This window comes from Poecile atricapillus, chromosome 1 (assembly GCF_030490865.1).
Source record: "Poecile atricapillus isolate bPoeAtr1 chromosome 1, bPoeAtr1.hap1, whole genome shotgun sequence".
NCBI classification, from domain to species: domain Eukaryota; kingdom Metazoa; phylum Chordata; class Aves; order Passeriformes; family Paridae; genus Poecile; species Poecile atricapillus.
The window spans coordinates 144,390,615-144,411,098 of NC_081249.1; the positions used below are offsets into that span (position 1 = coordinate 144,390,615).

General features: G+C 43.3%; 1 protein-coding gene across 6 annotated transcripts in view; it reads left to right on the forward strand.

The window, feature by feature from the left end:
* Positions 1 to 20,484, forward strand: part of MAPKBP1 (mitogen-activated protein kinase binding protein 1) — a 99,757-nt gene that overhangs the window by 46,298 nt on the left and 32,975 nt on the right. For all 6 annotated transcript variants that reach the window (XM_058839098.1, XM_058839139.1, XM_058839088.1 and 3 more), the window contains 12 exons: positions 6,108 to 6,170; positions 6,743 to 6,800; positions 9,558 to 9,728; positions 12,605 to 12,742; positions 13,354 to 13,536; positions 14,678 to 14,838; positions 15,231 to 15,420; positions 16,416 to 16,562; positions 17,454 to 17,638; positions 17,743 to 17,834; positions 18,225 to 18,350; positions 20,024 to 20,094. In XM_058839098.1, the coding sequence (XP_058695081.1) occupies positions 6,108 to 6,170; positions 6,743 to 6,800; positions 9,558 to 9,728; positions 12,605 to 12,742; positions 13,354 to 13,536; positions 14,678 to 14,838; positions 15,231 to 15,420; positions 16,416 to 16,562; positions 17,454 to 17,638; positions 17,743 to 17,834; positions 18,225 to 18,350; positions 20,024 to 20,094 (1,585 nt within the window). The remainder of the gene's footprint in view (positions 1 to 6,107; positions 6,171 to 6,742; positions 6,801 to 9,557; positions 9,729 to 12,604; positions 12,743 to 13,353; positions 13,537 to 14,677; positions 14,839 to 15,230; positions 15,421 to 16,415; positions 16,563 to 17,453; positions 17,639 to 17,742; positions 17,835 to 18,224; positions 18,351 to 20,023; positions 20,095 to 20,484) is intronic.

The window sequence follows — 20,484 nt, forward strand, 5'->3', positions numbered from 1 at the left end:
GACACTAAATATATCACTGACTTTCTTTTTCACAGTGGGTTTATTGTTCAATATTTGTGGCTTTTCATTAGCCTGCATTGGTTTCTGAAGTGTGAATTTAGCTGCACCTCTCAGGCTCCCACCTTTTTAGTTCTCTCTATCACAGATTGGTACAGGAAGCTCTGGAGGCTTTTCTGCTCAGGCAGTGGCACCCAGCTCTTAACCTCTTAACAGATAGATCTTTCTTCTCAGCATGCATGTCATTAATACAGTTTGCATGAAAATACCTATTCAGTTACATAGTCAGTGTGCACATCCTCTCATCACTGTTAACCCACTCCCAGTACTGGCTGTGAATTAAAGAAGCTTTTTGGCAGGAAGAATTGCCACACAGAAAATTAACACCAGCTTCTGTAGACACTGCTTTGCTCTGATCAAGCTTCCCATGGCAACCAGTGCAGTGTAAAAAAGATTTTGTTCTTATCAAAGTCTTTTTTTTCCCCATGCATTTGATTTGAAATGTGCTCTGATTTGAAAAGCTTCGGGTGGGGGGAAGAGAGCAAAGTATAAGCCAGAAATTGAGAAATTGAGCAATTTTGAAGGGATGTGACTGTTTGCTCTTTGCATTTATTCTCACAGTGGCATGAAAGGAATATATTGTGGGGGGGGGGAAAAGAAAGCTAATGTTTGTTTTGATGTCTTAATGGATTATTCTTTCCTCTGTTTATGGCATGGGCTCCATGCATTTGGGAGAGGAGGATTTGACACATGAATTTTGCTTACAGTAATGTGTCCCATGAGATAGAGCAGTGCTGAGTTGGTTGGTAGCTTGGAAAGGAATGCTACTGCAGCCTTTTAATTTTCCCAAACTCCTTGTAGGGGGAGCCTGTAGAGGAAGGAAAAGGTAAAACAGACTTCTGCAGAAGTTTGTTTTATGTCAGCTTCATGAGGAAGGAGATGGCTGAGGTAAGGCAGCTGATAATAGAGGGATGTTCTGGGAAGCAAGAGGACAATGAGAAGAGTAAAATGTCCAGAAACTATGATTTGGTCAGTGCAGAACTGAAGCCAGTAGGAGAAAAGTCGGAAGTTAAGGCGGGAGGAGCTGCATGGAGTGACCCACTGCCACTAACTTAGTGAGTCAGATACTGTGTGTAAACGTGGTACTGACATCTAATTCCTCTTCACTCCTTATATATTTAGCCTAGGAAAATTGTCTTTTTTTAATATTTTGTGGGTCTTTTTGCTTTTGCTGGAGCCAATGGAAACTACAGTGACATTCCATGCCTACCCCATCCTTTCCTCTTCCTCTCACCCCTCCCTCCCTGTTTTTCATCTGCATCTATGATGCACAGTTTTGAACATATAAGATAGTGCCTTGGAAGTTTGGAAAGCTCTGCAAGTAACCTTTCTTGTTGGCTGATACAAATAGGCACCCTGATGGACAATGCTCATGTTGCCAGTAAAAACCTTTGCCACTGCTATGAGAGCTAATTCTGTCCTTCCCTTGTGTTACCTGGATGTCTCACAAGAAAGAGGCATACTGGGAAAGATTGCCCAGCCAAGCTATTTATAAAACCTGCTTGCATCAGGAAGATGTGCTTAGTGGTTGTGAGGTGGCACCATGGACCTAGAAATTCCTTTCAATATGTGTTCCATTGCCAACAGCCTCTGCAAGGAACCAGCATGCAAACAAACAGGGCACTTGATCTCAGCTGGCTGATAAATGGTTTGTACAGCAGCAATCCATAGAGCAGCAAGTAGTTTCTATAAATGTCTTGGAAATCAGAATATCCTTGTGGATTAAAAAGGTGCTGTGATCATCAAGCCTTGTCTGCAGCTGCAGAGGAGGTAAGGTTTGTGCTGAAACAAGAGTACTGTCAATGTTGATGTTTACAACAGCTAATGTGTGCCAGGCTCTGTAGGTCTCATGTGAGGCATTTCTGGAGCTAGCCTTAGTTTGCAGGTTGGCACTAGCATACAAAAATATTTCTTCAGACAAAGGTGTCTTGAACACTTGAATTTGTTTTGAAAGCTTCATTTTGGGAAAGGGGTGGAGTGTGCAGAACAAGTGATGTGGCCATAGTGGAACTTTAGGTTTGAAGTACTTTGCTTTTTCTTCATGAACAGTTGGAAGCTGTGAATAAGAAAATCAGTGCTCTCTTACCATGCATTCTTTCCTATCCCTCTAGCTGTAAAATACTGAATTCAGCCTTATAAAGAGGGAGACAAAGGCAGAGGATGGTTAGATGGGTATGTACTCTTTGATGCAACTAATTTTCCATTATAGTTATTTTTATTATTTTGACTACTGTAATATTAAAGCACGCATAAATGGAAAGGGGTAGATACTTGGACTCTCTCGAGGGTTTAATAGCCTTACTGGACCAGGCAGCAGTGTGGAGTAGGTGGGTCAGCAACCTGTTCATTCAGTGTCTCCATTCCGTTTATTTTGCTATACTGATTTCCTTTGCTAATATGGAGCATGCCCAGAGTATTAATGGGCTCTGAACTGGCTTATTTAGGAAGCTGCTGCTGGACCGAGCTGAGCTGTGAGTGTCTGAGCAGGCAATAGAGGCCACTCTGTGTCACTGAACTCCTTAGGCTGTAAAAGAACCTGAGATCATGGACCATTAACCTACCTCTGCCAAGTCACCACTGAACCACATCCCTGTGTGCCACATCTCTGCATCTTTTAAATAGCTCTGGGGATGGCAATTCAAATTCAACTACTTCTTTGGGCAGCCTGTTCCAGTGCTTGGCAAGCTTTTCTGTGAAAAAATATTTCCTAATATCCAGTCTAAACCTTCCTGATGCAACTTTTGAGGCTGTTCTCTAACACTATGAAGAGATTAATGAACTAGGAATAGTTTTTGCTTGTTGTGGAAATGTGCTCTTTGGGATGGAATGGACTAAAAACCTTTCTAAGCATTTTGAGATGGAGATAGTTTACAAACTTGGATGCTCCTGACCCCCAGAAAAGGATCTGTGCTCCACAGTATGATTGACGGTTTGTGGTTTGCCATCTTGCTGAATAGGGTGTCCTTGGAGTTGGCTGAAATCTTCATTGCCCTTGTGAGTGGAGAGGGGAAGAATGGTGGAAAATCAGCATGGGACGGCATTGCAGTAGGGTAGCTTTGTTGGGTAGCAGATGATTTAAGAAAGCAAGTTCAGAAGACTAATCCTGGATAAATGGCTTTGTTGGCAAGAACATCATAACTAATTACTAAGTTATATTAATTATTAAGTGACAAATCAAAATATCTTCTTTTGCTGAGTTTATGAGTTAAAAGTATTTTCATGTTTCATGGTATGAATTAGTGCTTGCTCACCAGTAAGGAGATATTGTGATTTATCTCCCTATCCCTCCAGTTAGTGTTTGTAAATTATGGGCCAAACTCAGTGAATCAATCATAGAATTGTCTTAAGACAACATTAAAATATCCACATTTGTGATGGCTGCTCTGGCACCAGGAGCTGTGTGGTCCTTGGAGTGTTTTGTTGATTTGCTTTGGGTGGTGGCTCTTGCCTCCCCTGCAGGCTCTGAATTTGGTCAAGGTACTGGCACACAGGCTGTTCTGGGGTGCCACTGTGCTAAAATTTGTGATTTTAAGTGGCCAAAAGTTCTGTCCTGTAAGTTAATAATAGCAAAGCCCTGGACCTTTGTGGCTCACTACACTATTCTAGGGAGTGGTTTGTTTGCTTGCCTGGTTTGAAGATCATGGTTTGTATTTTGTGTCTTTCCTCTGGTTTTTAAACTGTGTTCGCTTGTCTGAAGTCCTGTTTCTCTACTGAGTTCCTTACAATAAAACAGCAACTTAAATTTAAGAGCTGCATAGGAAAGACTTTGCCAAGATTTTGTATCTTCCCTTTATTCTTTCTGGTTTCTTGAAGCTTATTTTAAGCACAATTCATCCTAGTTGTAACTCTGCAGGATTTTGGTTCATTAACCCTATCCAACTGCACATAATGGGGGTGTGCTATGCTTTTATGATTAGCTGGAGGCTCAGGATTAGATAGGTTTTCACATCTGCTAACTTCCTATTTCATATCTTGTGATTTGCAAGGCTTAACCTTCCCTGACTTGTTAGTGGATCATGAACCACCTGCTTCTTTGCACTAATCCCTCAGATAGCATAGCTATGACTTGAAACTCTCCAGTTTGGTTCCCCAGGGTAAAAAGTAGAAAAGGATCAATCCTGGTCTGAACAAAATGCTTATCTACAGCTTCTCTGCTCTTCCACAAGGTTACATCTCCAGCCATGGCTATCTGCCTTTTAACTGTCAAGAAAGTTTGGTGCATTTATTACCTTGGCCTTCAAGGTAAGGCATGAGTGGATAGGGGTGTGTGAAATGGCATGGCTGGAGAGTATAGTCTAAAGGAGGGGAGGGCATATCCTGTGCATCCTTGATGTTTTGGATGCTGGTTTTGAGCTAGCAGTGTTAATGGAGTGTGGCAGGTTCAGCCAGGACTCTCAGCTCAAGGTATTGGTGTGTCACTCCTCTTTTCTACCCTATTTTCCATTTCAAAATTTACAGTCCTTCTGGCAGTGTAGCCTGCTCAGACCAAGGGAAAGGTCAGCTGCCAGGGCTCGGTGAGGAGATGTCGACATTGCAGGGCCCAGAGACTCCTGGCCCTGCCTGCTGCTGCTGGGGATGTGGGGTGGGGCCTGGAAGGATGTGGCTCTTGTTCTAGGCAGTGTGGTGCCAATGTGTGCTTTGTCCTGTGTATGAGTGTGCGACACCCTCTTGAAATGTTGGTGAGGTCTTTTGGAGAGGTTCTGCCATGGATTTCTGTGATGCCTCAGCTTTTTGTCTTTCTGCTTGGCTGTTTCAGTCCAACTCCTCTAGTCCTTTTTTCCAGGCCAACTCTACTTCTCCTGTGTGTCTTGCATGTTTCTCCCAGTAATTGATGTCTGTAAGCTGCTATGTGTTGCAAGCAAGTCCCAGCATGATGGTGATGTAAGTGAAATACTCAGTGCAGGAAAGGCTGCTGGCAGTGGAGCAGGGACATCCTGCAGTACTCTCCCAGCACTGCAGTGAAGGAGGAGCTGGGACTCTCCAAACTCCAGCAGTGTGTTCTTGTAGAGGGACAGGCAAAACTCACAGTTTTTATTTTAGAAGTGAAGTGAAAAATAGGGCACAAGGTCATCAGAGCGATTGTTAGTCTATCTTTTTATTCCTGTTACAGCATATTCTGTTACTGGTTACTACTGTGCCCTGCTACAAGACAAATGCTGTTACATGGAGATTTAAAAATGGTGTGTAGGGTGTTTGTGGGAAGTGGGGAAGGCTGCAGTACCTTTGACTCCTGTTGGTCTAGTTGTGGTGGGCTGAGGCACCAAGGCAATGAACTGTGGGCAAGAGTAGTGGGAGATAGGGTCTCTTCTCCTTCCTTTCCCCTCCAGTCAGCAACAGAGGTGTTTTGCTCCCAGCAGATGTAATTATATTACTTACTAGGAGCTTAGTATTGCTTGCTTTTGCAGTCCAGCTTACTGAGAGGTATCTGCAATGCTCCTGTTGTTTATGCAGATAGACTTCTTAGGTCAATAGTTTTTTGGCACCGTATGTTTCACTTCCCAACCAGCCAGCCACTTCTTGTGCTATACTCGTTGCTTTCTGTCCTGGCTATTGATAAGGTCAGGCACAGAAATTTGGTGCCTTTAATTCCCCTTCATCCCCCCCAAAATCTTTTCAAAAGATCCCCTCTTTCTTTCTACCCTACCTTCTTACTCTTGCACCAGGCACTCTGGTTTGGTGCCCAGTACACAGGGTCACTTTTATAGCAAGGGACATAATCCATTAGGGCTTTGTACAAGATTTCATGGTAAACCTTTCTGTCCAGGTTGGACAATCAGACTGAGGGCTCCTGGAAGGTGGAAAGGTAATTATTTACGGTACTAGCAAATGGTATTCCTCAACATGGGAAAGACTTATGATTTCCCTCTGGACTGTTATTTTGCTTTCTGTTTTCTAGTTAACCTCAGCTCAGTCTGAGATTACGGAATAAAACAGCTTTTTGGGGCTACTTTTGTTTGTTGTTTTTAGCTTTCCCAGTCAGGATAGCTCTTTGTTATCTTTATGCATGTAGTGATGTAATCTCTCTTTGTTTTTCTGTTTCCTCTGTCTAGGTGTGTTGTTGTGCTATTCAACCCTAGAAAAAATAAACAACATCATATTCTAAACAGCTCCAGGTGAGTAAAGCTTTAAACTGGACTTGCTTTCTGTGAGGTGAATTCAAGACTTTTATGGCTTGACTGCAGTGCAGGAGCTGCTGTTGCTCCAGGCTAAATCCCCTCCAGTCAGAGTTGCCTTAAGGATAGGCTGCTTTGACTCCAGCTCCTTCTCTCATGAGGTGCTATTGCTGTCAAAGTACCACCTCATAAACGTTGTGATCCCAAGAGGATCTGCTAATGGTCATGACGTGGAGGGGCTCTTACTACAGCTCCATGGTATCTGACTTTTTTTTTTTTTCTCCACCTAAAATGATGACCTCGTTATTGAAGCCAGCAGTGTGACATGGTCCTGCACCTGGAATAAAGGTGCAGTGATGAACCTCAACTTTGGGAGCTTTTCTGCTGCTGTGGGCTGCTGTTTGAGACTTGGGCAACAAGGAATCCCCATGGCAAAGCAAAACCATTATGTCAGCCTATTATGAGTGACTTTAGTATCTTTTCAGTCCATCCCAACCTACTCCCCAGTCATGATGTATTGAAATGAAGTCACATGTTGGAAATGTTTCTCACTGTTATTTTCTCTGTTTTAGGAAAACAATTACAGCACTTGCTTTCTCTCCAGATGGAAAATATTTGGTTACAGGAGAGGTAAGTGTGAAAGGAGAGGGGGTGCACCTTGTCCATTACATTTTGAGTCAGGGCAGAGGGACTTAGAAGAAACAGGCTGTTTTCACACAGAGAAGTGAGTTTCAGTGTTGCCTCACTGTTCAGTGGACCCGCTGGCTTATGGGTGGTGGGTGCTCCTGCTGGGAGTTTTTCAACACATCAGCTTGGAGGATGGGTCTTCTGGGGTGGTATCTGTGGGCTGAAGGTAGAGTGAAAATAAGCAAAAGGATATGCAGCATTGTTCTACTCTAGCATCAATAAAGAGTACTTGGATGGTCCTGAATCTTGGCCTGAGCTTAGCATTGTCCCTGTAGGATTTCAGGAAGTAACTGAAGCCAGAAACAGTGTTGTGGGTGAAATGAAAAGTGCAGGAGGAGTGGAGTTTAAGGAATAGTCACAGAAGATACTGTTGCCTGTGGTTTGGCATTGTTTGGCTGGGGGCAACAATTGCTTCCTCTTTCCCAACATGCCCAAAAGGGAGAATAAGGATGAGTACACTGTGTGTCTGTCCTGCATTAGAAGCTCAAGACATGGGCTTTGTCATGAGGCTGGAATTGCTGGATGTTAAAAATCCACAGAAATGCTGACCTCTGTATGGTTGGGCTTAGTTTGCTCTTGTGTGTGATTAAGGCCAGTTTACCACTAGTCCCTGTGCCTGTGTAAGAGATGGGGAGGGAGCATGTGTGAGACAGGTCTCTTGAGCCTCAGCTACAGGGAGAAGTGCATCAGTCACTGTCCTGTGTTGGATCTGTCGAGGTGGAGACTGTTCTCTCTCTCCAGTGGTCCCTACTGTGGTCACCGTGATGGCAGCTGTCATGTCGCCAGGTGGCTCCAAACCTGGGCCTGGATCCTGTATGGATCAGACCAAGGGTAGAAGCAAGAGTGGGTTTTTTGGATGGAACTACCACAACACAGAGAAAGTTAGCATAAATTTTCTGTCATTAGATGTTGTCATTAGTTTTTTAGTGAGAACATGAGGTTTTATAGCATACTTGAACTTTGTAGGGGTTTATTATTTATTATTCTTGTTGTGGAGTTTTTGCATTGGTTTTTTTTGTTGTTTTTCCCCCCCTCTTTGTTGCAAAACATGTCTCCTCTTGCCGTACTGTAAAACCACTCCTTTTTTTTAGTGTCCTCCCACGTGTCTGACATTTGAATTATTGCTTAGTGTAGCAGTGTCCCCTGCTGGTGTCAGCAGTAGTGTCTTAGTTCAAGCCCTGTCCCGCAGGGAAATGCTTTCTGAGTTCACTTTGTCAAGCTCCCTTGTAGCTGCATTATGCTGATTCTGCCTGATAACACTTTAGTTTTCTGTATGGCTGACTTTTCAGGGAGGAGAACATGGAGGTTAGTCCTTGGCTGCCACACATATTAAATGTTCTATACCTATGTCAAATTCATAAGAAAACTTTTTTCCTAAAATATTTTAATTATTACTTTTTATTTCTCCCTATAGAGGTGTAGAGTCCTTGTCCATGGAGGTCACACAGAGCTCCCTTTTGGTGAACATTTCTTAAAAGATGAAATGTAAATGCAGTTTGTTAAGGTCTTGGGGTGTATGCTAAGTTACTGGGAAATATTTATATGTATGTATGTGTTTAAGTATAGCAGTTGTTTTGAAGAACAGCTGATTCAGCTCATTGTACCATCTTGCAAGGCACCTTGAGACCTGAGCTCTGCGTTGCAGGAGGGAGAACTGTACCAGCTGCAGTTAAATCTGACCATGGCATTTTTCCAGGCCACAAGCAGTTGCTTAGCAGAGCTTTTGAACAAGGCAATTAAAACATGCACAATTTTAAGCTTTTAAAGCTTTGGCTTTTACTTGTGATGAGACTTGTCTCTCCCACACAATCAAATGACTAACTTAAAACCAATCAAAAAGGTACCATCCTGCTATGTTGCCATGGATATGTTATTTTACAAGCTGCTGTTTTGACAGACTTCAATGTGAAATCATGAGCAGTTACTTGAGTAAGATTTGCCCATCAAGCACATTTTTTGGCCAGCATTTCAGCTCAAGTTCTGCGCCTTGTTTTAATTTGGCTTAATAACAAACAATTAAACAAAAGAATAGATTTGTCTGGCAGAAAGTGCTGAATTGGCATTTCTGTTTCTCTGGAGAGCAAACATTAAATGAGAGGCTCTGTTCCTGCCATGTCTTTTTCTCTGGTATTACCCGGCCTGCACTCTTTCAGGCAAAATGCATCTGTGTGTTACCTTGTGACAGAAATGATGCTGCTAGTCCCTCAGATGGTGTGTGAGAGTTCCCACAACAGCCATGTCATGTTTTTGTATGGCATGACCTGGCTTGATATCTCAGATGTCTATGTTGTGTTAGGAGCAGAGGGTGTGAGGGCTTTTTGTTCACTGAGTCTAGGGATAACAATCTATTATAATCCTTTTCACAAGCAGGCTGTAAGTTCGCATTACAAAGACCAGGGATGTGCATCAAAAGTCTTGTTCTAGTCCCTGGCCAGAACAGGGACTAGCATTTTGTGAGTAACATGAGAGGAGGTTTAAAGCGGGGGAGATGGTATTAATTTGCACAGCTGTTTAAATGCATATACTCCATAAGTTGCTGGTCTCAACCTGGGCTTTAAAGAATCAAAGGAACTGCTAAATCTATTGTGAGTGCACCATCTAGGCATGTTTTTCCAAGCTCCTGCATTTACATGTTTGGATCTGTCAGAACTGATTTCAGGGTTCCACCTCCTGTTCTGTGTCTGTTCTTGTCCCTTCCAGAGCGGACACATGCCAGCAGTTCGTGTATGGGACGTGGCTGAGCGAACCCAGGTGGCGGAGCTCCAGGAGCACAAATACGGTGTGGCCTGTGTGGCCTTCTCCCCCAGCTCCAAGTACATTGTTTCAGTGGGGTACCAGCATGACATGATTGTCAACGTGTGGTCATGGAAGGTAAGTTTTCTAGGAGGTTCGGTGAACCAGAAGGTGTTGCTGAATCAAAAAGAGCTTCCAGTCTTAACTGCAAACTATTTCAGTTCCACCGTCCTTTCTGTTATTTTTTAAATTCTGTAGTTATTGTTTGGTTTTTGACATTCATAGGCACAGACAAATTTGGACAAGAGAGAAAGCTACGGTCCCTTAGGGAAGGTCTAAGTAATTTCCATGAAGGGATTTTATTTATGCTTGGAGATGTGTGACATTTTGCTGTCCAGCCAGAAAAAACTGGACTTTGAAACCTTGCCAAACCATTGTGCTTTTTTAGAGGCTTATTAAAAACTAATTTAGGAGGTTAAGGAAGGAAGCTCTCATTGGCCAGAGACTTCTTTTGTAGTGTAGTGAATGTTCTTGGCTTGTTTTGATTTTTTTATATCAGAGTTTGTGATACTCTGATTCCAGCATTGATGGGTGAGAAGAGCAACATAGGGAATTCATAATGGGTGGGAGGTGATGAGGGTCACTCTGACTGTCACTGGATTGAGGCAACACTTGGTAGAAACAAAGCCTGTGTCTTATCCTCTAGTAAACATTTAAGCATTTGTTGTTTGTACATAAGAAAATAAACATTTCTTTTTGGTAGGCTAGGAGTCTTTTGTATTGTAATAGATGCTTCTGCTGCTTCTTCAAGTGCTGTAACCCTCTCTAAAAGAGATACGCTTTAAGAAAAAATCAATACGTCTGTTGAATCTCATAGAATCATAGAATGGTTTGGGTTGGAAGGAAGGGATCCTAAGGATTACCTAGTTCCCATTCCCCTGCCATGGGCAGAGATACCTCCCACTAGACCAGGTGGAAATCCCATCACAGCCCTGTCCAATCTGGTCTTGAACATTTCTGGGAATGGGGCATCCACAGCTTTTCTGGGCAGGCTGCTCCAGTGCCTCACTGCCCTCACAGTAAAGAATTCCTTCCTAATAGCTAATCTAAATCTATCATTACCATTGTCCTATCACTACATTCCCTGATGAAGAGTTCCTCCCCATGTTTCCTGTAAGCCTCCTTTAGATACTGGAGGGCCACTATAAGGTTTCCCCAGAGCATTCTCTTCTTTTGCATCTTGTAAGTCCGTACTCATTTAGTATGTTACTCTTTTCATTGCATTTCCTGTGCTGTAATTTAAGATCTCACTGTTGTCTTCTGTGTGAGCTGAAGTTTGATATTGCCACTCTTTTACATAGCTGAAGTGTGTGTAGTAAGAGAACCTAAATGTGTATGTCTGTGTTGAAAATTGAATGCTCAGCCTTTGGGTTATTTCTAGTTATACAAATGAAAATAGTGACTTGGACAGGGTCACAATGTGTGGTGTGGCTTGTGTGAAACAGTACAAGTAGGTTTGCTTTCCCTTGCTTATCCAGGTTTTTCTGTTCACTGTGTAACTGTGGATGTGAGAACTGAAGAACACGCTCTTTAAGCTTATGCTCCAGACTGTGATGGGAGGTCTAGCTGACCTTTACTTTTCAGACTGAATGCCAAAACTAGAGATACTTTATCTGACCAAAGTCAATAAAGACTGAGGATACAGGTCTTCTGAAGCATTTTCCTGCACCTTTAACCACAAGCTGTCTATCCTCTGTGCTGCTGCTTTGATTTCCCTGTTTTTCCTGACTGGTAGATCTAGTAATTTGACTGTGATGGAAAAGAAAATGCATGTTGTCTGTAGGATTCCCTTGCTTCCTTAAAGAAGGTCCACAGCAATGATCCAGATGTTGGGGTATGCAAGGGTCCTAAGCTTTTCTCTCAGCACCGTCTTGAAAGAAGTTATGATAATTGCTATCCCACTTGCCTTTCCTTCATTCTGGGGTGGGGGGATCCTACATGGTGATGATGCAGCAGGCTAGACTCCCCTGGTGCTGGTTTCTTCAGTTCTGCCAGCACACAGTCCAATGGGGCCCTGGGAGTGACATGGTTTGTGTGCTGAGGGCATTGTGTCTGCAAGAGTGGGAGCAGCTGAATCCCTGAAAGGAAGGGTAAAGGAAACAAAGCAAGAATGAAAAGGGTGCACTGTTGTCAGCCATGTGCTGCATGCTTGCAAACCCACAACAGACAAAGCAGAAAACTTTTTTATTCTCACTTCTAACTGGGGAAAAGAAGGGGGAGGAAAACTGAGCCATGACCCTGTGAACAGGGAGCTTCTCCTGCTATCTGACCAATCTGCTTGAGCAGTTGTTGCAGTCCGCAACCTATCCTGTTTTCCTGTTTTCTGTCCCTGTGTCTACTTCCTCTTTTCTCAAACTCTGACATTTTGAGGTGTACATTTGAGATATAACAGATTTTTCTTTTTCTCTTCCGGTACAGGGATGGTCTATCTGTATTTTTAGTCTTTTGATAAAGTATGATGTGTTTAAAGAGAGAGAAGAATTTATGGAAGAACCCGTACAGTTTTATCCGTGAAAAAAACCTGTTCCCCATCTTGAGTTCAATGCCCTCATTGCTGCCTGGGGGTTGGGGGAGTTCTTCCCTGTGCTGGCTTACATCTGCATTTGCTGTTTAGGAAAGGAAATGGGTTTGCTCTGAGCTCCTGGTGATTGTGAAACCAACATGTTTGTCATGGCTCAGACACCAAGTTCCTGCAGGCACTAGTGCCTGCTGATTTGTTCTTGATCATAGTTAATGTGGAACAAGAATTGAATATAAATGTGAATTATATTGTCTGCCAAATCAATGTTCCCAGCTAATGCTGGGGAGGTTGTATAGAGAGGTGAATGGAAAATAGTTTGGATCTCATATTTTCCCTGCTGCACTGCTTGTACTGGATATGTGCCTGTAATTGAAATTAGTTTCTGTTGCTTCTGAGCAAAGAAATTAACCAATCTAAACAATTATGTTTCCAGAAAAACATCGTAGTGGCAGCCAACAAAGTCTCAAGTAAAGTGACAGCAGTGTCATTCTCGGAGGACTGCAGTTACTTTGTCACTGCTGGAAATCGACATATCAAATTCTGGTACCTGGATGACAGCAAAACCTCCAAGGTGAGAGAAAGTGCATCAACCTGTAAACAGGCATGTCTATCTTAGAGCAGGGTGGATTTTTCCCCAGTGAGCTGTGTGGGAAGTGGGAACTTCTTTATTTTTCTGGGATGCAAAAATAGCCTTCACCCCTGGCTCTTAAGTCTCATGGGCTGATAACACCAAAAGCTTGTCTTATCCTGCACTGAGGTAAGGGCATGGCTCCTGGAATTGCATAGCAGCATGCTTGTAGTTTAGTAGTCACATATACTGAAGGACAAATAAACTAGAAAAGAGTTGCAGTCGTTTAACTCCTTGGAGGAGAGAGGTAGGAAGAGCTATTTGACATTAGTATGAACACCTCAAAGGTTGTGAGTGTAATTTTGAAGCATCAACTAAAGTGTTTAAATTTTCAGCTGTTCTGTTGTTCTCTGGGAGGCAGAATCCACCTATGGTGATTTTTCTTTGTGGTCATGAACAATTGTAACATGAACACCAAGTAAAACCACTCCTTATTAGACTGTTGACAGTTCCTTCTTCGAATCACTTTAGCACTCAGGGATTGATGTTCTGAAAAATCACTGTCTGCCTGAAGTGCCTTCATGTATTTGTAGCAAACTGTTTTCTGTTTTTAGGTCAATGCCACAGTCCCCTTGCTGGGTCGCTCCGGATTGCTTGGAGAACTGAGGAACAACTTCTTTGCGGATGTGGCTTGTGGAAGGGGCAAAAAAGCTGACAGCACTTTCTGTATCACATCCTCAGGCCTGCTCTGTGAATTCAATGAAAAAAGGCTGCTAGACAAATGGGTGGAGCTGAGGGTGAGTTTTACATCCTCCTATTCTGCTCAAGCAGAGCAGGAACAACAAATAAGAAGGGCACTCAGAGGTACAAGCTGACCACCAGCAATGAAAATAATTGTGCCTCTGCAACCCTGCAATGTACTCTGGAAGGCTGGGAAAAATAGTGCTATTTCTTGGCAAAGGTATTTTATTGATCATTGAGGCTCTCTCATTCTCATGCCTCAGCATTACAGTGACTGCTCTACTGGCAAAGCAATGTCCTTATGGCAACTCCTGTAAGGTCCCTCCTGGCTTGGCTGGGGCAAGTAGGAGCTTTAGAAGGATTCTGGTTTCTATCCACTCTGCAGTGTCTTACTTGGCTTATACATCTCAAATGCAGGTCCCCAAAGTGTTAGTTGATTTGGCTATTCTAAACCACCAGGCTGGCCCATAGCTAAAACTTTGCTCATGCTTGTTTTCCTTTCAATTGAATGTAACATGCCCATCTAAAAGGATACAGTGTATTAAAATCAAGGGAAAAGGTCTGTCCATGCTTTCACTCAAGTGAAATGCCTCTTCTTTTCTTTCCTTTCCTTTCCCCTCCTCTCTAAAATCTGCCTTTCACTCTCGCTCAGAATACAGACAGCTTCACAGTAAGTTGAAAAAACTTTTGCATTGAACTCATCCCCTTTTCACCACACTCCATTTTGTACCATTTTCTGCCACTTGTACAGATCCCAAAGGGAGGGAAGGAAAATCCATTTTGTTCTGTCTCTTATCCCCTCCTGACAGGTAATGTGTTGGTGTGCTAGTACATGGTGAGGTGCTGCTTGCCTGCCAGTGTCCTTGAATGTCATAGAAATAAAAGCAGTGTTCAGAGTAGGACTCATCTGGAGCAAATGTGTAGCTCTGCTGGCCTCCCATCATAGTGGGTGGCAGAGAAACTGGGCTTTTTTTCTAACTGCTTGGGATCTGCAGTGGACCTTGGCTGGAAAGTTCTTAAGAAAGGAAAAATGGATTTTTAGGCTTTTCATTACTCCCAGGGCTCGACTTCACTACAGATCTTCTGACCATGACTCCTTTGTCTGTCAATTCGCTGTTCTCCCTGTCATGTGTCTGATGACCTTTGATGTGAGAGCACATTTCTCATTTGCTGTCTCATGTGCTGTGTCCTCCTCAGACCACTGTGGCAAACTGCATCTCTGTGAATCATGACTACATCTTCTGTGGCTGTGCTGACGGCACTGTGAGGATTTTTAACCCTCTGAACCTTCATTTTGTCACTACTCTGCCGAAGCCACACTTCCTGGGAACCGACATCGCAAGTGTGACTGAGGCCAGGTACTGTGGAGAAGGGTGGAAGGGAGCAAGGGAGGCTTGTGGGGGTTAGAACTGTTCCTCAGACTTTTGCCATCTGGAGCATGCTCTTTTTATGGATTAAAATTGGCAGCCTGCTCCAGCTCTCTCTGAGCTGTTGCAGGCTTGTCCTGTATGACTGCACTACAGTTGGATGGCAAGGAGAAAGACTTTTGCCATGGGACTTGGAGGCTTTTGGGACTCTGGTTGTTCAAGACACAGGTCTTCCTGGCCAACTACTCTCTCTGCTTATAGATGCCACAGTATGTTGTTCATCTCAACAGCACCCCATGGAGAATCTGAGTTCTCCTGTTTGGGCATTGCCCGCACTCCTAGAGAGCACAAGTTAACCAGGCTGTTGTTCTGTCTTTGTGCAGCCGTCTTTTCTCTGGTGTGGCTGATGCGAAGTATCCAGATACAATTGCCTTGACCTTTGACCCCACCAACCAGTGGCTTTCCTGTGTGTACAATGACCACAGCCTGTATGTGTGGGATGTCAAAGATCCGAAGAAAGTGGGCAAGGTGTACTCTGCTTTGTATCACTCTTCCTGTGTGTGGAACATTGAGGTATGCTGTCTGCAAACACAGGTGTTGGATTGTGAGTTGCAGCTGAGAAAGCCATCAGATGAGCTGCCTAATTTGAATGCAAATGCTTACTGTAGAAGGGAAAGAATTGACTCAGATTTTCACCTGTGGTTATTGTGTTTGCTACTGGGCTTGGGAACAGTTCTTTGGCTGCACTGCAATGGCTGACTGAATGTGTAGTGCTACTGGGAAAAAAAATCCCACCATTAAAAGGTGAGAAGTAGGAGAAGAGCAGAATTGAACAGAGATGAATACAGAGCATCCTTTTAGAAAACAGACAAGACTTTATTGCTGACCTCCAAAAAATTATTTGAGATCTGTGGTGATCAAGTGCTTCCAAGTCAAAAACATGAAACAAGTGATACAATCTGAACTCTGGTCCATCTTAACATATTCACCTGAATGTGTGGAAATAGCCTCTCAAGTGTCTGTCATCTTGCAGTCTGTCTAGTTGGCTTTCCCTCAGAGGGACAGAGGGAAGGAAAGGAAGTATAGGAAACAATGGATTTGCTAATATGTTGGCATATGTCTAATAGTGGTCAGGAGAGGGGGAAGTGGAAAAAAGTGGAAGGAGGTTGAGAACTCTGTTATTATTTATTAATTGCATTTCACCCTTCCTTCTGAATTATAAACTAAGAGTAGTAGATGGAAGTTGCAAACAGCAGTGCAAGGTGGTTATTGCATGGTCACTGTTTGGGATTTGAGGTGCTATCTTTGAACTGTTAAAAAATGGATACTGGTTTGTTGCATGCTTCTTAAGGAGGTTTTCTGTAATGAGGGAAGCTCAGTGAGCATTTGTTTGAAGTCTTTATGAGGCTCTGGTCTGCAAATAGGTTTTTGTCAGAACTGTATGGCTTTCGCCTTTAGAAAACAGAGGACACCCCTTTTGTCTCATTTTGTTTTGAAACTTGCTATTGGTGTCTAGGGTGCCAGGTGCCAGGCAATATTATTTAAGGGTTGATTTTACTTGCCTTTAGATGTATCCAGAGGTGAAGGACAACAATCAGCCCTGCCTCCCCCCTGGTTCTTTCATCACCTGCTCCTCTGACAACACCATTCGTCTGTGGAACACTGAAAGCTCCAACATCCATGGCACAGCCCTGCACCGCAACATCCTCAGCAATGTAAGATCCTAGGTTTGGATCACCTCCTTGTCCTTGGGGTTGCTCTTCTTCACTCACAGATTCCTAAGTTAAGACCCAAACTTCTTCGTATCTCCAAGTCAACACAGGTTTCTGTAAACTGAGCACAAATCTGATTAAATGTGCAAACCTGAAGAAACATGAAAGGAGTACTGTGTGGAAGGACAGGTTGTCTGAAATGGTCCTGGGGACTATTGCTGTTTTCATAAACCACCTAAAGATTTATCAAGCTTAGTCTCTTTGATAAGGGCCATATGTTTCAGGACAGCTGGTTCTCTTTTTCTGCATCTCTGTGATGTGTAACCACTTAAGATTTGTTTGGAAAAGGTGCATTAAATGAAGCAGAGGTTTGGGAAATTCAATGAAAAAGTTTGCACTCACTTCATCTATATAAGAGGGAGGCTAATCATACAGAGCAGTGATTACATAGGGACGTTTGCTTCTCTGCTTATCTGAATTAGAAGACTTCTGGACACAGCAGCCCTGACCTCAGGAATCAGGTGGAAAAAATTCTTACTTCTTCTGTCCGTATTCAGACATCTAACTTAGAAGATCCCTAAAAGTCTTTCATATTCCCTGCTGTGTGCCCATATATGTTGTAATCACTAATCCCAGAGCTTGTCAGTAATGCAGGAGATGCTGACAGTTTCTAGCTTGAATCTTTTGAAAGGAGTGATTGTGAGACACAGCTGTGAAACTTTCATTCTGCAGTCTGAAGGGGCTTAGTGCTTGCCCCTAACTAAAAGGTCCTGCCAATTACAGCATTGTTGTCAATAAAATGTTTATGTTGGCCAGGAGTTCAGTTTCTAAGGCAGATGCTTTGCTTTAATATTTTGTAACTAGTAAATATTTCTGGGTGTATTGTGTCCCCAGGACTTGATGAAAATCATCTATGTAGATGACAACACTCAGGTACTTCTGGACACTGATTACAACTCAGCGGGAAGTGCAGACAAAGCTGATGCACAAGTGCTGGATACCAAGGTGGGGATACGCACTGTCTGTGTGAGTCCCAGCGGGGAGCACCTGGCCTCGGGGGACAGGATAGGCACTCTCAGGTAATCCCATAAAGTTTCTTATGCAGTTTGCAGACTGGTCAGGCATGAGAAAATAACCAGGTCTTGTTATTAAACATACTGAAATGAGCCATGTTATGTCCTAGAATATATGAGTTGCAGTCTCTGAAGGAAATGCTGAAGGTGGAAGCCCATGACTCTGAGATCCTATGTCTGGAATACTCCAAACCTGACACAGGTAAATACAATTGAGCTGCTTCCCCTTTCCCTATGAACATAATGTTGAGCAAGTCAGAATGTCCAACTATGGTATGTTAGAATTGTCATGCTGAACTACTCCTGGATTCCAGAGCAAGCTTCTAGTGTTGGGACAGTAGAGCCGGGCTTTGAAAAAATCTTTTTTCTCTTACTTTTTATTGGAATATAGTATGTTGAGATTGAAACTTGTTCTGTTTATTATTATAATGTGAAATTCAGGTGTGTTTGTGTCCATCTGTGCTACAGTACAGACAGTACATCTGTCCATCAGTTAGCTACAGTATAATGTTTTGTCTATAAGAAGACTTGGGAAGCGGTTTTAAAAATCTTACAGTCTTTAAAGATCTTAGTCTTTTTCACTTTCTGACAGGTTTAAAGCTGTTAGCCTCAGCCAGTCGGGATAGATTGATTCATGTCTTGGATGCTGGGAAGGACTATAGCCTGCAGCAAACGCTGGATGAACATTCTTCTTCCATCACCGCAGTGAAATTTGCAGGTAGCAAATCATGGCCTCTCTCCAAAGCTGGATTTGAGCACTGCTGTTGTCCCCTTGTGGCTGTAATTTTATCTACTTAAATACTGGACTAGGTCAATTTGAAGGTGCAGCTGGGGTTTATTTTATCATCTTTTTCAGCTGCAGTCTTGACAGAAGGTGATACTTGCCTTCTTTTCTGGTTTTGCTTTCATTTCCTCTCCTTCCTCCCTCCTAAGAAAACCTCTTCTGATTGAAGTCCTCAGCATTTCTTTGGAAAACTATATTCTCACTCTAACTAATTTCAGAGAGAACTAATTTAGGAGAACTCTGAGCAGTCATTGTCCAAAAAAATCTCAAAATACACAAAAAAAAAAGTTTTGGGTACAGTAAATTTGTGATTGTAAACCACTGTAAGGCTTTGCATTCCTGGTACTGGAGCACGTTTTATCCCTAGCACTCAGTTGCTACTGATGAGCAGACACCAGTTGGGAACAGCAAGAGCTGGCTGCTCTGTCAGGGAAAGCCATTAGCCAGAGGTGACAGGAAGGCTGGCAAAGCTAGTGGCCTTTTCCACTGGCCGTGGGAAAGTACCATAGGACATGACAGCATCAGATCAAGTCTAGATACAGCCAGTAGTCCATGTCACCAGACAAATCCATAGTGACAGGTCACTATCACTTATGGATTCAAGCAATTCAAGGTCTTGATCAGTCTGGAGTGGTCAGGGTCAGCTCCACTTCAGTGCCTGCCAGGCAAGTCCATGCTAGCAAGGCAAGAAGGAGTTCAGATCAGGAAGGTGAGTCCATGGGTTGGGTTAGGATTCAGATCAGTGGGGCATGTGTCCAGGACAGATGTGGCTGCAATGCTGCTGCAGTGTAGCTCAGTTGGGGATCAAGGATGAGAACCTCAGCTTGAAAACTGCTCCTGAATAAATGGACTCACTGAAGCTTCATAGCAGGGGCTCCCCAAAGCAACTGTGTGGCTTTTTCAAGTTTTTTTTTTCTGGAGGAGCTCCAAGGCCTGCAAAAGTTTCTCTGACTGATCTGTCTTATCAGTGAACTGGCCTGGAATGCAGCCAGCTGAACTCCCAGGGGATGAGGGATATGGGCTCAAGGTCTGTCAGCCAAGGCATTTGTGCTGGTCTTTGAGCCAAGTGCTGGCATGCTCTAAGTGGGTGCAGTTCAAGGACCTGTGTGATGTTGGATGCACTGTCATTACTTGGAGTTTTATCAGGTGTTGCTTTGTTGAAGGAGCTGCTTGGTTACAGAAGAGTCCTAAGGGAAGAAGGGAAGCCTAACCCTGCAGTAAGAAAGGGCAGCAAAAAACATGTGCTGTGTTCAACTCTAAGCTCTGAAAAGTGCCTATTGCCTCTTTTCAGCTTCTGCTGAGAGTGAATGTGCCATGTTGCCACAGAGTACTGTGGTACGCAGAGATATGAGCATACTGGTGAGGAAGAGGACAGAATTACATCCTAATCTGTCCTGAAAAGCCTCTGTGTTAAGGCATCATGCTCTCTCAGCATGAAAGACAAATGCTGTCCCTGAGAAGGGGGCTTCTGTTTTGCTGCTTAGGGTGGAGTCAGTCTTAGCCAATCAGGACTGGAATAAATGAGCAGTGGTATCAATTAAATATTATGGTGAAATACTCCACCTTGTATATGTGTTTATCTTTTGTCTCCTGCCTTTTAATTCCAGCCAACGACGGGAAAGTGCGAATGATAAGCTGTGGGGCAGACAAGAGCATCTATTTCCGCACTGCGCAGAAGGTAACCTTATCACAGCTTTTTGTACACTTCTAATTTGTAATCTCTCCACAAAGGAGTTACTTCAAAGAATGATATCAGAGTTTCTGTATGAGCTTGTTGCTATTTCAGCCTTAGTGCCTCCCACTGACTCGATAGAAGAGATTACATTCAGACAACTAGTTCTGTGAAGCATGCAGCTACTCCCAGCCTGACCTCTCACAGCAAGATGTGAAATAGAGAACTGTTAGGATATCTGCTTTTCTTTCACTGCCAGAGCTATTGTGAAAACTGGTGAAAGAGTATGGGCTGGAGGGAAATGTTCCTTGTGCTTCCAGTCCCATCTGCTCCCAGCAGCTCCCTCGGAAGGATTGTTTTGTGCTGGCTCTGTGAGAAGACTCGTCTGTATTTACT